Below are 17,002 nucleotides of genomic sequence, written 5' to 3' on the forward strand. Positions count from 1 at the left end.
ATTTGATTTATTAATTTTCACCTTCATAAATATGGTGCACGCCTCTATAATGAACTGAGTCGACAACAAATTTTAGATTATTCAATGAATGACGTGTCACGAGTTTAATGTAGGTTCACTTATAAGAAAATGTGACTCTCAAAAACTCTTATACTTACTTGTGAAATAACTAAGGTAGGTCTTTCTATCCGATAGAATGATTGCATTTTTATTCAGTGAAAAGGCTTATGACATGCCAAGTGGGTAAATAAACAAAATAATTATGTTGGATGGTAACTCCTTTTTAACCATTTGACTTGAATGCAAACCTTAACCAACCAATATGCATACTAAACTCATGCTGCTAAATTTCTACCCAGAATTAAGTGTACTTCGGTCACTGGCTGATATTGCTAGACCTACCTAATAAAAACAAATTCAAGCTTATTTCAGAAATTATGAAAAAAAATATTTTTCGTCATATCAGTAGTCAGTAGCGATGTCAGGCAGAAGGAAGTACATGGTATAGCTAGGTAGGGCGCGATGGTACGCCGCGAGGATAGCGGAGTCAGCAAGTTGCGCGATCGATAGGAACGCATCTCCGCCAGCCTACTCAATAGCTTTTTGTTCTAGCTGCCTTTTATTAATAACCCTCGAATATTGACAAAAGATGAAAGTTTGTAAATGATGAATTAAAAAGGTAGGTAAGAGTTTTTGTTAGTTTAGTTCTTGATTTCCTTCTTTCTTCATTACCCACATAAAAATATATTCGTTTAAAGTGTCCATTTTACTATTATTAGATAGATACTCACCTAAAAATAATCGTGCCGTGTCTTTGTGTCTAAAAACTCACTTTAAAAACAAAACGCGACTAATAACTAACCGATGTAAAATAACAATAAAGATTACCAAATTAAATATGCGACTGAAATAAAACAATAGGTTGAAAAAAAACTAAAACGCAAGAAAATTTTATAAGATAATCTGAATTTAACTTTTTCTTATCAAGAATAAGGACCAATGAAAGACGTTTCTTTAACTTTTAACTTTCAATATTTTTTATTTTAAAATTTAAATTCATTAGAGAAGAGGTGTGATTTCACTCCCCTTAGATATAGACGCAATACAACTGTGGCCAAACTGTTGTTCCTTTCGATTCAATTAAGAAAGGGTTCTAAACAACTTAACAGGAACGGATAAATTTTTGCAAGATATATTTTCAGACGCCATAGGTAACTAAACAAATGGAGTATTATGTCGTAAGTTAAGATGATAGAATAATAAATGAAAAAGACTGACTAAAATAATTAATTGTGGAATAAAATGTATATGAACCGATAAATCCGTAAATGCTTACTTTCTACTTTATTATAGTTATCTATCGTTGTTATAAAACAGATTGCTAAATCGGAGTGTTCATGACAGTAATGCGTTCAAATAGGTTGGTAGGTGAATGAATCATACAAATGTTTGGCAGTAAACCCGTTAGGTATGTACTGTTAGAATAGATCAAACAATAGGTAGGGTATTGCACTGCTATTTCTTCTACAACATGTATGCCTATAGTCATGATAGTCTCGTATGTAGTTCAATTGCTGTATTTGTGTAAAAGGGTAATAGTTCAAATTAGGCAAGTAAAGATAAAACTTTGTAAAAGAAAAGATTAAAACTTATCTTATTGCATGGCTCAAAGAATTGTGTATAATATACACTATGTACCCATAAGCTACCACGCCAAACGTACTGTGCGGACGTTTCTTGGGTTCGATACCCGCGAAGGACAAGCATTTGTGCGATCCACGAATACTTGTTTTGAGTCAATGTGGGTAGTGCATTTTACTTGAATGTCCTTAAAAACCTTTGCGATAAATTGTATCACAAAATAAGTCCCTGCCGCTGGTTCTTACCCCTTTACCAATACTTATAATGTGTAACAATATAAGAAGTGCCCTTCATCGATCTAATAAAGGACGGTTATAGGTTACAAACTGATAAATAAAAAGTATATCATTATTTAGAACTAGTAAAAACAGATTATATTTTAACAAATATTAATGGCTTCTGGAATACGATAAATAATATTCACTAGTTTTGTAATTTTTTGGTACTGGTAATACGCGCTAGAGCAAATATTATTGCCAGCCTTCACAAAATTACCTCTTTTATGGTAGAATGTGGCGGTGAAGTTCGTCAATATATAAAAAAATATTTTTTGTTTGTTTGCGACCTTTCAAGGCTTCAGTTAAGCATTTATTTATGAAAACCTATCTAAAAACATATGACTACTCTCGGTTTCATTGCACTTTTGCCTTGTTTCTAATCCCATTTCAGAAATGACATATACTAAAGGAATACTAACTTCAAAATGGTTTATAGAAGTGTTACAATGTTTTCATCAAATATGGATTAAAATGTCGAAAGCAAACTTTAGCTCTAGATAAACATTGAATTAAATTAGGAAAATGTGGAAAATTACCAACGTTTTCAATTACTATGGGATTTATTAGTTATTTATTCGGCAACCCTGACTTTTACGTCAAACGTCAAAATACTGTGATGGATCTGTGAATTGTTTGTTTGTAAGAAAAACTCGTTAGAAAGTATTTTCCAACCATTAAAACCCAGGATTAAATACAAATAATACTTGAAGGCTTTAACATTATTTATTCATATCAAAAGTTTTGCATGCCTTTGTGGCATTATTCATCTAAGTGGTTAGCCTTGAAGTAGATGTCACCTATTAACTTATATGAGTGTTGTTTAATCTACATTTCAGTTATATTAGGCGCAAATTCACGATTATATGGCTTTGATATTTGACTTATGTCTTACGACGATCCGGAAGAGGCATGTTTTATCTAAGTGTACGGGAGAAAGGTGCTGGTTTAGTTGTAATCAGCTGGATTTGCCTGGCTGTGCTGTGCGCCGCATCTACTGCACCTTGTGACAAAACTCGCAGAGTGTTTACCGATCAAAGTGGAATTATCACAGATGGACCGACTAATTCTAACTACACACAAGTCAGTATCAACATATTATGTATGTGACATGTATTTGTCATACTTGTGAGGAAGGTGTTAATGAACAATCTTGTTATAGGATTCCCACTGTGAGTGGCTCATCAAGGCAGCCAATAAGAGTCAGTACATTACCCTAAGTTTTATACGTATGGGCACAGAATGTTCCTATGACTATGTTTTTGTGTATGACGGAGACTCATTTGATGCTCCATTGCTGGGAAGTTTCAGTGGTAAAACTGAACCACAAAATGTTACCGCTTCTAGTGGATTTGTAAGTACACAAAAACACCTATTTAACATTACTAGACATAATGTAAATGACACTGACAATAATAGGTTGTTTAAAGTATAATTTTCCTTAGTAAATGAGATTAAGAATACTTGAAGAGTTAACTGTGAGGATAATGGTTTTATAATAACTTGAGTAATCATTATCTTTTGCTTCTAGATGTTGATACTATTGTATAGTGATACAAACTATGTTCTTGATGGGTTCCGAGCGACCTACGCCATTCACAACTGCCCCAACAACTGCACTGGAAGGGGACTGTGTGTGTCCAACAAATGCTTTTGTGTTGGCAACTGGGGTGGCCAGGATTGCAGTGTGGAACTTTGTCCTAATGCATGCTCAAATAATGGACACTGTAAAGGGGACCGATGTGTCTGTAAGAAAGGGTAAATAGTCTATTTTATTGTTTTCCTTTATCATTTTATAGTACAATAGAATTGTTTATTATGGGTTGTCATTAATGTCCTACCCATTAAGTTATGTGATTAAGTAATTGTTTATAAACAACTATGAAAGATAAACAAATAGTACTTTTTTCTTGAGTTTAAAATTAAATTTCAGAATATTAAAATATAGTTAGCAATTTTTTTTTAATTTCAGGTGAATTACGCTTACATATCAATTACATTTATGAATTAACAAATAATTTCAATTTTGTATAGGTTGATTTTTTTTTCTTAAATTGTGGTTTTAATGCATTAATACAGAAGTACAAATCAAATAAATGTTTAATTTTAATGTGCAACAAATCAAATACATTTTATATTATTAGGTACTCTGGTGAATCATGTTCCTTAAAGAAAAATGATAAGGAAGGCAATAGCTGGCACTGGCTGTCTCATACAGAGAGTGGTATGACCAAAAGGGCAGCCCACACAGCTGTCTACGTAAACCATACGGACTCTCTATATGTCTTTGGAGGATATGATCTGAATAAAGTTCTGGGTTTACTTGAAGTTTACAGGTTGGTTCCATACATTTATTTCTATACCTGTAATTCAGGATATCAAGTAATTTAAAAAGGTACCAAGTTTTATCTCATTCAAATTTGGAGACGTCCTCTGAAGAGGCACATCTACAAGCCTTATATACTTACCTAAAATAATTCTTATGTATTATTATTTTAATTAATAATATTGATCTTAATAGGTTTTCAACTAGTCAGTGGTATGATGAAAATGGAAAAGTTTTACGTAGATACCCTACAAATGAAGAGATTGACAAATCTTTGTTGACTTTGTTTACTAAGGTAAGCTTACAAATAAAAAAATAAAATTCAATCAATAGCTTTTTTCCATCTTAACCTTAATAAAACCATTTAATTAATTTACAAGTAGTAGTTAGCAGTTCCCTCAATACATTTTTTTACATTTCCTTTTTCTAGGGTAATGATGATGGAAGCTGGCAAATCGGCAACAGAAGTTCATTATTCAATTTATTGTTATCATCATTTTCGAATCACGACAAAACTACATTACCTCTAATGTCCTCTCATGCTCCGACGCCATACTCAGAAAGCTATTTACACTTCACGGAGCAACCAGAGGTTATGAGCAGTGTGATGAAACAAAACACAACCAAACCTGAACCGAGGTATGGGCACTCAGCATGCGCGATCGGAAGCGGCTTCGTTCTCTACGGCGGCAAACTATCAGACGGCAGCTTATCCTCTGAACTGTGGTTGTACGACGCAGTACTCAACACCTGGACCCTAAGAGCAGCGAATGCCACCTTCACCCCTCCTGGACTAACCCGCCACACATTAACAGCAGTAGGACATGAATTGTATTTATTCGGCGGAAGTACCGTAGACGGAGAGTTTTCATCAAGGTGAGTAATTACATTCAATTGAGGTCGTTTTATTTATGAGTTAATCACTGAGTCAATATTCGTGTCCTTCCTCCCGTTGTTTGCAGTATGTACAGAATTAAACTTGGTGATGTGAACACAGAGACTTGGGAGAAGGTGCAAGTGCGAGGGGGCAAGGAATTGGACGTGCGAGTGGTGGCGCACACCGCCGTCTATCACCCACATTCTAACTCTATTTTGGTTTATGGCGGTGTAGTCGCCAGTGTAGCCCGGTAAGACTATGTCAAAGAAAACATAAATGGTGGTGGTTTTAAACATATATTTACTATGAATATTTTTATTTAAATTATTATTAATTTTACTTATTCCACCTCAGGTTTTCAAAACTTTCGGATCGAATGTTTGCCTTCGACATAGACTACAAACATTGGAGTGAAATTCACTATCCTCGAGCGTATTTGCGAGAGACATACGTACCGCGAGAAAGAGCGTTTCATACATCGACTGTTATCGGTAAGGAATACAATCACGGTTAGACAAACTAACGTTCAGATTAATTTTACTTTATAAATAGACAAAAAAAGCCCACACAATGAGTAAGACTTTTGAATTGCAGGAAATTATTTAGTCATCTTCGGAGGATATTCTCATCGCCATAACAGAGAAGAGATTTGTTACGATGGTCAAATGTACATCTATCACCTCGGTTGCCATTCGTGGATTCCATTGGACGTGTTGGGTAAAATCAGACGTTTCTATCCAAAGAAACAGGGAGTTTTTGCACATGCTGCAGCCCTACGTCCCCCTTCCACTTTGTTGATTGTCGGTGGTTACCATGGCAACGTCAACGGTGAGTTTTTATTTAAACGTGGAATATATTGAAATTATGTTAAGAAATTTATGTTACCTACAATCTGCTATTTTGCTGCTTTTAGGGGATTTACTAGCTTACATGGTACCAAGTTGGCAAGCAGGCATCACGAATGATGACCCTGAGTCTGCTTGTCGCCGACATCGTTCACAACCTGAATGTCTTGCGGACCCTGAGTGTGGCTGGTGCTCTGCCGACGATGTACGTATTACCAGATACTACTACCACAGAATACGTGTGAAAACTTAATATGTGTAAAATATTTAATACGTTTCATAATTTACAGACTTGCTATGGTAGAAGAATTGGTGCCAATTGTACGACCAATCTACAGTCGATTCGGTGTGGCGGTATTTGCCCTGCCCTGGGCGACTGCCACTCTTGCCTCATCCACGGACCGCCCCCCGGGAGACGAAACAACACTCGCACGCCCCTACCATCTGTCAGTACTAAGCTAGGTCTGGACCAGTGTAACTGGTGCGTGCAAAATGCTCGATGTCATCACAAAGATGGTAAGATCATCTAAACGAAAACAAGTAATTATGTGCATTCAGTAATATAAACACAATTTAATAAATTTATTACTTCTTAGATAATTATGGCGTGTGCGGAGAAGACACACCATCCGAAAATCCTGGCTGGTGGGGCTCCACGGGCACAGAAGTAACGACACCAGACGAATGCAAAGTTCTAGACAAACGGCCCGGTCTCACTTTCCTTAGATATCAACAACCGGCCGATTGGAACCATCCAGACGGAGTGTCCGTAGTAAATGCGACTACTGTCGACTGGGTAACCGGAGGCGGCAGCAACCATATATTCAGCGGAGCGAGTGAGGCGCGGCTGCGAGGCTGGCTGCATATACCGCAGTACTGGAACGGCACAGGCGAAACCTTGCACATATGCGCCGGATACTCGAACATATCTCTAGCATTGGGAGACAGCACTGGGCCAGTAGCCAACCTGACAGCACAACCGTCAGCTTGCTCACTCGTTGACTGGCCAACGTTGTTCCCCGGCCGCCTTGCAGTCGACATGCACGCTAATGACTCATTACACACCGGTTTATATCCGTCGCACCACCATGCTAAAATGGAGTTACTTCATAACAAGTCTCAAGAAAGTGCCAAGGTAATCAATATTCATCTAAAGCATAATTATTATTTTCATTTGTCATTCCTATATGTACGTATGTATTTGTACAATTGTGTTTATTCTCGGCAAACTGTTATTACATAATTGCAAGGTGTTTACGAAATTGTGTACCATTAATGTGATATTGTTTTAGGTATTCACCTTCGAATTCTTGGAGCCTTACTCGGATGGCCAGTGTTCAAAGTATGATAACTGTCTCTTATGTCTTGCTGATGCTGCCTGTGGCTGGTGCGAGCTTACAGATCGATGCGAACCAAGAAATACGGACGAGACGACTTCATGCGTCGCTGATGGAGAATGGAGGTACCTCACCCTGCAGCCGGCGGCGTGTCCCAACTGCTCGAACTACATCAGCTGCGAGCGCTGCGTGGTGGGCAACTACTGCGAGTGGTGGGCGGACGAGGCCAGGTGTGCGCGGCGCGGGCGCGCGGGCGGCGCCATCGCCGAGCCCGCGCTGTGCCCCGCGCCCTGCCGCCTGCGCGCCGACTGCGAGCACTGTCTGGACGAGCGCGGCCGCTGCGTCTGGTGCGAGGCCACGCAGCAGTGCTTCAGCTTCAGCGTCTACACCAGCGAGTACCAGTTCGGGCTGTGCCGCGAGTGGCTCGACCGCGCCTCGTCGCCGCCCGACGACACGGTGCGCAAGTCTGGCCAGTGCAAGTCCTGTCGCCGCCACGTGCAGTGTTCGGCGTGCCTGCGCAGCATGGGCTGCGGCTGGTGCTATTCACACGATAACCCGATCAACGGTGCTTGTACCGAAGGTGATTTCACCAGGTCACATGCCGACTGCGCCGCTGTGTTGAACGTAACCTCTACTGACGCTGGTTGGGCGTATGCACAATGTCCTGACGTCGATGAATGCGGCCTCGGTCTGCACGACTGTCACGAGCACGCTATCTGTAATAACACACATGGATCTTATAACTGTAAATGTAAGCAAGGCTACATCGGAGACGGCAAGAAGAGTTGTATGCGAACCTGTTACAACAACTGTATCCACGGTTATTGCCTCGGTTCACCACACTTCAAATGCAACTGCGACTTGGGTTGGACGGGAGCAGATTGTTCTATAAACTGCGGTTGTCATAACCATTCAACTTGTAACAAAGGCGTTGGCCGGTGTGATGAGTGTCAGGATTGGACGGAAGGCGAGTTCTGTGAGTCTTGTAAGCCGGGCAGCCATGGCAATGCAACGACGGGGCAGGGATGTAGGAGGTGTGACTGCAACGACCATGGTGATGAGACGCGCGGAGTGTGTGATGTTGCTACGGGCGAATGCTTATGCAAAGATAATACTGAGGGATTAAATTGTGAACGATGTAAACCAAAGTTTTATGGGGATCCCAGACATGGAGGTCGATGCTATTACCAGTGCGAGCCTAGAGGAATGTTAAATGCAACCCAAACCGAAGGCATTGGTTCTTATAAGACCGACCCCGACATTAAAACTATAGGACCTTCCAAAGAATGCTTGTGGATTATATCTGCTGAAGACATAAATGATGCTATAATTCAGTTTACTATAAATTCTTCAACCTTCGATGTTCCGTGTGACGAAAATGCAGTATATGTTTATGATGGGCTTGGTGGCGTGCCTGATCTGAGTAATAATCAGCAGAGTCAGTTGTTGGGTGTGTTTTGCAATGGCGCTTCATCAGGTGTCATAGAAGCTCGCAGTGGAAATCTGACAGTACATTATAAACAGGGGCAACCCGATCAAGGATTTGAGGGAAGCTATAAGGTGCTTGCTTGCGATGGCTACTGTGGGTGGCCAAGAGTGTGCTCCAAACGGCACTGTGTATGTCGTGAAGGTTACGGCGGACCAAACTGCGAAGTTGAAATCTGTCGTAACAATTGCAGCATGGCTGTTGGCGCTGGCGTATGTGATGCTAGCTATGGAAGATGCTTATGTAATGAAGGATTTGGCGGAGACGATTGCTCAATCAGACTTGATAAAACGCAACTTGTGTTTACGGAACTTTTCAATTCAGAATATTTATCTGATGGTTTAGATCATTTACGAAAAACTCTACCCAGATTCGGGCACAGCTTGGTAGCTGATAGACGAGGCTTATGGATGTTTGGAGGTTATTCACTCTCTCACGGCCCGCTAAATGATATACGATTTTTTGATACGAAGAATAATACATGGATGCAAGTCACAGTAGAGGCGACCCCTGACGCTAAAATGCCTGAAGGTCGCTATTTCCACGCATCTGAGATCTATCATTCCAAACAAAACATTTATATTTACGGAGGGTTAAGTTTACAAGAAAAGACTGGACAAAATAAAACACTCGGCGATTTTTGGCAATTTAGTTTAAAGGACCAAAGATGGAGTAACATCCGAAACAAAGATAAAGATGGTTTGCCGCCATCGCTTGCCGGCCATACTCTGACCTTACAAAAATATTTAGATTACGAAAGTTTAGTTTTAATTGGCGGTTTTTCACTCGAAGACGGATTTATGTCTGATGTTTGGGAGTTTGATCTTGACAATGAAAAATGGATTAAATTGAAAGACGAAGGTGCTAAAATTTCAGGAATAATTGGCCATAGCACAGTCTATCACGCGCCTTCACAGAGCTTATATGTGTACGGTGGTATTCTGTATACTTATAACGGTACATCTATTTCTAACAAGTTATACTCTTTTCATTATCCTACGAAGAAATGGAGCGAACTTCCTACATTCCCTTACATAAACCATGGATATGATAATTTGCCGCAAGCCACATACTTACATTCGGCCGTCACGACAAACGATTACATGATCATTTTTGGTGGGAGAACCGATCCTGAGAATAGATCTGATTCTCTTATTGCTTATCTGTACAGCTGCCATCAATGGATAAGACTCGTGAAAGGTTGGTAACATTATTTAAAATATCCTTTCAATAAATAATTTAAAAGTATATTTTCTACAGACATCTTATTGTTTCAGGTATAAGTATTGTTGGACATCCTCCACCGCCTACAATAGCTCACGCTATGGCCATCGATATAGAGACCGAGAACGAGGGTTACATTTACATAATAGGTGGTTGGACCGGCAGCGCTCATTGCCAAGTCACTCGCATTTCTCTCCCGGAAGACCTGTGTTCATTGTGGAGTTCTAACAAGTTTGAGTGTCGTGGCCATATGGGCTGCAGTTTCTGCAGTACTGGAAATTACACGAAGTGTTTTTCGGTTGAGAAGCCTGGGTGCGAGGGAAGCGATAGTGTTTCGGTGAACCCGGGTACTGTGTGTGACTCAGAGACTGTGTTCATGCGCCCTTGTGAGAACTTTACAACATGCACGTCGTGTTTGGCCGCGTGGCCCATGTACCCTGAAGATAAACCGGCTTGTCGCTGGTGTGAGTCATGTGCTGCTGCTGTTGGTATGTGCTTTCCTCATTAAATTGTACTTAATTGCCTGCACATATTAAATTCCATGCGACCAATATGAAAATGTTTGATGTTTTAGGCGAATGTGTGTCTACGGAGGAGTCATGTACCAGTCTTAAATGTAACGCCGGCACTACTTATATCAGCAACGTTGATTATTGCCCGGAACTGAGATGTGCGTCTTCGGACTGTGAGAAATGTGTTTCTAAAGAATGCACTTGGACTAGACATGCAGTCAGAGAAGGTAAACTAACAATGAATATATTTAATTTATAATTTTGTTACAAATATCACAAAACAGATTTTTAATATCTAATGGTTAAAACGTTTAAAACAGGTCAGCTTACCAGAATATCAGAAGACTCAGTAGAACTCTTTAATTGGACCTGTGCGCTAATAGAAGAACCGGGACGAATAAGTCTGCGACCGACAAAGAATGACGAGTGTCCAAACAGATGCACAGTTTACGATGACTGTCAGTCGTGTCTGAGTGCCGACGGCGGCGAGGGAGGGTTTGCCGAGTGCCGCTGGGCGACGTACCTGGGCAAGTGTATATCGCCGGCCTACCAACCGGTGTACTGTGCCGGTGGGGTGTGTGGGTTAGTCCTCACTAAGGCAGACAAGAGTAAGTGTCCGGCGCCCTGCGACACCTTCGAGCAGTGTTCCGAGTGTCTCCACCATTCGCACTGCGGCTGGTGTGCCTTACAAGGCGCCAACGGCCAGGGCGTGTGTTCCGAAGGCTCCATCGATTCACCCCTCGACTACTCCACGCGCACTACCTGCGCTGCAGTATACAATAACGTGCACCAACATAACAACACGAATGACAGTTTCTCATGGCATTACACCCGATGCCCGCCAGAAAATGAGTGCGAGAATAATCATCATCAATGTAAAGCTGAGTCTGAGGTAAGCATTTTTATGGAGAATGTCTGTCTGTTGGGTGTTTATTAATTAGAGACATATTTTTAATTTTTTTTTTTTTTACTAGGTTTGTCGCGACCTGCCGGAGGGCTATGAGTGTGCGTGTGGTCCGGGCCACAAGCGCGCGGCGAGTGCGGGCGGCGGCTGCGTGGCGGTGTGCTCGCAGGGCTGCGTGCGCGGGGCCTGCGTGCAGCCCGACGTCTGTCGCTGTGAGTTCGGCTACGTGGGCGCCAACTGCACCATCCAGTGTCAGTGCTACGGACATTCAGACTGCGAGGGACCAGACAAACTAGACAAGTGTATAGAGTGCCATAATAATACAATGGTAAGTCGATAATTGTTCTGCTTTCTATTAATGTTGATTCATTGTTTCTGTTCAGACTATTCACATCGCTTTTCGTTTACGCAGGGTGACCAGTGTGATAAATGTAAGCCAAACTTCGTGGGCGACCCTGTGAATAACGTCCAGTGTGTGCCATGCTCTACCTACTGCCACGGACATACATCCATCTGTACAAGTGAGGTAGACTCGTCGACGGCGTCTCGTGATGTGGGCGGCCCGTCCGACGCGGACGACTTCTTCCGCGACGGGACCGTGGCTAAAGCGCGTTGCGTGCGATGCGCTAATAATACCGACGGCCCGCGCTGTGAGCGATGCATAGAAGGGTACTTCAGAGGATCTGATGATTTCAGGGATCCTTGTAGACCGTAAGTATAATTTGTTGTTCTCGAATAGTATATTGCTTTTAAAAATTGTGCCTTTTGTTCGCTTGACATATTGACTCAAAGAAGCAATAGATGCCTGATGGATATTAAATCGGAAATGAAAAAAAAAAAAACACATTGTACAATGATAATAATTATACACGTACAATGATAATATGTAGGTAGTTCAATATATAATATGTAGAAATAAAACATGATTATTCATATAACGTTCCGTTACAACGTTACTACTCTAAGGTTCAATAACAAAATATGTTTTAGATGTGAATGTCACGGCCACGGTGACACGTGCGACCCAGTAACAGGAGAAAAGTGTAACTGTGGAAATAATACAGAGAGTGACATATCGTGTCAGACTACAAGCTCTAGTAAGAACTCAGCGCAGGAGTGCTGGCGATACCAGTGTGTGAAGTGTAAGGACCTCTATATGGGAGACCCGAGGAATGGACACCAGTGCTATAAAACAATTAATATAGAGAATAAACTATGCTTTGATGGAAAATCAATAGGTAAGTGTTATTTCTATACTATTTAGAATATTTTATGAAAAATATTTTCTGAAATATCTTCCTTTTTTCAGATGAATGCAAAATTAAGCCACGACCGCTATACCCCGGCCAAACAGTTTTTGTGGCTGTCAACCCGCGATACATGAACGTCGACATAAGAGTGATAGTGGATGTAACTCAGGGCGCTGTGGACCTGTACCTGAGCCCTAACGACAGCTCCTTTGTGGTATCAGTAAACTCCAGCAATGGTGACCATGCGGTCGAGTTAGACCCCACGTACCATAAACATGAGCCGAATCGTAGAATGCCATCGTTTGACGAGCACGTGCCAGAGGAGCCTCGAGTAACCTGGTATTACGATAAAACTGAGTATACACTTGCCGACTATACGGCCAAGGATCTTGCCACTTACGTAACTGTAGATAGGAAGAACATTCTGCTTCGTGTCAGAAATCTGAGAAACAGGCTGGTCCTCACACTACCGCAGAATGTTCACGAGCTGACACACACCAAGTTTTACATCGTGATTCGTGCGAGGCACACGGACGACGGGGCGGCGGGCTTCGGTGTGATATTCTTCCGTCAAGACCAGCTGCACATCGACCTGTTCGTGTTCTTCTCGGTGTTCTTCTCCTGCTTCTTTTTGTTCCTCGCGGCCTGCGTTGTCGCGTGGAAAGCGAAACAGGCAGCTGACGTCCGCCGAGCGAGGAGAAGACACGTTGTCGAGGTAAAGCTGTTCACATCATGTTAATTGATAAATTTCGAATTTTGGTTTTATTTAAATTTACCTACATAAGAAAATATTTGTTCAGATGCTGCACATGGCCAAGCGGCCATTCGCAGCGGTAACGGTGATGCTGAGCGGTGGCGTGACGTCAGCGGGACTGCGGCGGCGGCGCCCGCCTGACCTGCGCCCTGTCGCCATCGAGCCCACCGTCGACGGCCGGGCGGCGGTCACATCGGTACTCGTCAAGTAAGTCATACGATTTCTTAAGGCCAGATTTTTCTTTGTTACGGTGCTCTACATTAATGAGTCTAATCCTATTGAACTGGAATGTAACGTGAATGCTCTCCTCCAGACTGCCGGGCGGGTCCCGCGTGCCGGTGCGGCTGGCGCTGGCGTCGTCGCTGGTGCTGGTCTCGCGCGCGCCGGCCTCGCGGCCCCGCCGGGCGCCGCCGCTGGCCCGCCTGGCCGCGCACACCTAGGCGCCGCGCCCTGCTGCTGGCGCTGCTCAATAATGAATCTCTGCTCAACGGAGCTCGAACCGATATTTCAGTTCAACGTAAAATGTACGTATACAGGCTGCGATTGATTATTTCATCACGGGCCGCAACAATTTAAGTTAATTTTCAAAATATTTAGGACGGGTGTTGTAGATTTTTACGTGTATGTATATAACGATCGGTGAGTGGTGAGATTGGTCTCCACTTACACAATTTTTGTCGAGGATCTGCCATTATCTTCGCTATTTATTGAATCTCATAACTGTGTCGTTTCGATACGAGCGAGGAGCCAAAGGTATCAAAATTGAGCGCAAACTATGCGCGGGTTGTGAATAGCCGATATCTGCTAATCTGTTGTGTTGTTTAAATCGAAATTTTATTATGTAATGTTGATGCGAAATTTTGTTAAAGGAATGTTATTGAATGTCTATATTATGAGTTAGCTTCAGATCTTTATTTACAAGTTTTAGTAGTCTGTAATATCGCAGCTGATAATTTCTAGGGTACATTATAAAACTATGTTCCTATGGATAGTTGAATCTCTTAAAAGATATTATTAGTTATTTAAATTTATCTATGGGCAGTTGTTTTCTAAATTGGTTACATTTATGTATGTTATATGTATTTTAGATAAATTATTTAGAATCAATTGTTTATGGCATCTAAATAAGAATATATATCTCAAAGTATTTTAGAAGATACCAGGCATATTAGAGAAAGGAAGGTTTTTGTTTATGAAGCTCTGGTTCTATTTAAATAATGGTATTTTTACTAATTTTATTGTTAAATTTATTAAAAATACCGCCACCCGTTGGTCAAAAAAAAGTGCTTCAGCAAATTTTTTCTTCATTAGACAGTTAATGAAATAGACAAATTTATTTGCATACAATATATAATCCCTGTCAATGTTACCAGTTACATTATTTAGTGGGAAAGAGTTTTCACTCTAGTAAACCGAGACTGCTATTCATGTATAACAACTTTCTTTTTTCTGATTGTATCAGACATATTTTATGCTTTGCACACATCTGCTAGCATCTATTACGGTGTTCACGTTATGTTTGCCATGTTTCTTAGTCATAAATCTCACAAATAAGACAAAAATAAACCTAAGATATAAAAAATGTACGTACCTACCCAATTAGGAACCATTTTGTATTAGTATCTATATATTTTCCAAACTCGAATAATTACGTAACTGCTGGTCATAAGTAATGTTTTACGTATCTATGGGTATATTATGTGTGTGGTATTAACACAGTAATTGCTAGAATACATGTTGTTGTACCAGTTTTAGTTCGGCCGAGCGAAACGTTAGTCAAACGTGCAATATTTGTAAATTGAGATATAGAATTAGATCATGAATACGTATATATCTTTAAAAAAATCGGTGTCTCAAATTTTATCGATCTTAAGCGTCGGCCGGATGTAATGTGGCCATGTTGTATATAGTAAAAAAATACAGTATTCTATAGCAAAGTTGTTAGATATTTTAAATTACGGCAGACAATATAGCCTCGTTTTCGATACGTCTTATCAGGTGTCCCATGTATTATAATCATTATGTGAATAGTTCCAATTTTAAATGCTTGTACAGATATTAAAGCAATTAATTTTCATGATTAACTTGCTCATTAGTAATCAGCAGTATTGTGTAAATGGATTGATCAATTATTATAATGTATAAGTAGAAGTGTAATAAATAATTAGGTAGGATTAACTTTAACATATTAAGAGAGTACTGAATATTGTTATGGCTACATTATTAAGTTAAACATAATCAAATGAATTGTACTTGATCAAAGGTATAAGCCGAGTCCAAATTACATTCCAATTGTATAATATCTTTGTACATAAAATAATGTGTAATAATTGTGAATTACCAAATTTTAGATCAGGTATCAAAGAGCTTTAAGGATATTTATACTAAGAAATTTATTGCTCATAACCTTCGATTAGAACTTTCTGATATACATTCAAATGCATTTATATATTATTTGACAAAGTAAAATGGGATTTGTTTACATTGACTGTAAAATACCTAGTTAGTATCTCATTTGTGGACAAAGTAATGAGGGTTCTGTGTAACTTTAGAAAATTAAGCATAAGTGAACCATGCATTTTTAAACTATTAAAATTATAGTGAAATTATTCGTGCGATGTAATGTGTATATGCTATTAGGTTTATTCATATGTAACTAGATAGGGCTTCTAGCTCTTACATTCTCAATTTATGCAGTAATCTCTCTGAAAATTGTTGTAACAAGTGTTATTTATAACATGATTTCGTCCTATTTTATGCTCAATGATATAATTATTAAAGCCCTTATATCTGTTAGTAGGTATGAATTGCCAAAATGACAATGAGGTAGGTCTTCATAACAGAAGTATTGTAAACCACTTTTTCTTACTTGCTCTCACAAGAATAGTGATGTCCATTCTATATAGTTACTAGTTTGTATTAATTATTGAATTTTATTACTAGGTATTGGGTTTACCTTAGAAAAATAAGCATAATTTTATTTGCTCAAAATATTTTTATACGGAATTATGACAGCTCTGTAATGCATTTTATGAAGGTATATCCTTTGTACAAACTTTCTGTATCTGATTCTTCGTAGTCTGCTTTTCTGATGAACATCATGTTGAGCTAACTAATAGCCATCCTTGCTTTTCTTCAGGTGTGATATTATTTTAAGTGTTTACTGTAACAACCTATAAAGATGCCCATTCATGTAAACAATTAGATTATGGAAGTGTTTTATTTGATAGTTATCTATATATTTGGTACATTTGATTATGTAATCGTATTTTTTGTAAAATATTATAGTTATATTTATATGGGCAGCTTTATCAATAAATAAGACTTAGGTGTGCATTACAATGTGATTTCATACAAGGCTTTTATGTAATGAACAGATCTTTTTAGCACACCACTGTTGTAACAAATTGTCCATCAAAGACTTTCAACGCAATATTTACTTTCATTTAAATGGAATCTTATGGCAGTATTATGTACAAGCAATATATATATTTTTGTTTAACCTGAATGTATAATAAATGTTTATAAAATAAAATATACTGTTGGTTGTAAAAACAAATTTGTTTTATTG

General features: G+C 39.7%; 1 protein-coding gene across 1 annotated transcript; it reads left to right on the plus strand.

The window, feature by feature from the left end:
* Nucleotides 1-2,502: 2,502 nt before the first annotated feature.
* Nucleotides 2,503-16,979, plus strand: LOC113506964 (multiple epidermal growth factor-like domains protein 8). Its single transcript, XM_026889811.1, has 23 exons — nucleotides 2,503-2,558; nucleotides 2,756-2,999; nucleotides 3,079-3,270; nucleotides 3,448-3,674; nucleotides 4,061-4,252; nucleotides 4,438-4,537; nucleotides 4,673-5,118; nucleotides 5,205-5,369; nucleotides 5,474-5,610; nucleotides 5,714-5,947; nucleotides 6,033-6,169; nucleotides 6,255-6,480; nucleotides 6,561-7,099; nucleotides 7,257-9,987; nucleotides 10,065-10,499; nucleotides 10,586-10,750; nucleotides 10,844-11,415; nucleotides 11,498-11,755; nucleotides 11,840-12,138; nucleotides 12,418-12,665; nucleotides 12,737-13,392; nucleotides 13,478-13,638; nucleotides 13,745-16,979. The coding sequence occupies exons 2-23, from the start codon at nucleotides 2,829-2,831 to the stop codon at nucleotides 13,869-13,871; spliced, it is 8,418 nt and encodes a 2,805-aa protein (XP_026745612.1). The 5' UTR covers nucleotides 2,503-2,558; nucleotides 2,756-2,828; the 3' UTR covers nucleotides 13,872-16,979.
* Nucleotides 16,980-17,002: the final 23 nt, after the last annotated feature.

The sequence above is a fragment of the Trichoplusia ni genome, unplaced genomic scaffold (assembly GCF_003590095.1).
Source record: "Trichoplusia ni isolate ovarian cell line Hi5 unplaced genomic scaffold, tn1 tig00000179, whole genome shotgun sequence".
Classification (NCBI taxonomy): Eukaryota; Metazoa; Arthropoda; class Insecta; order Lepidoptera; family Noctuidae; genus Trichoplusia; species Trichoplusia ni.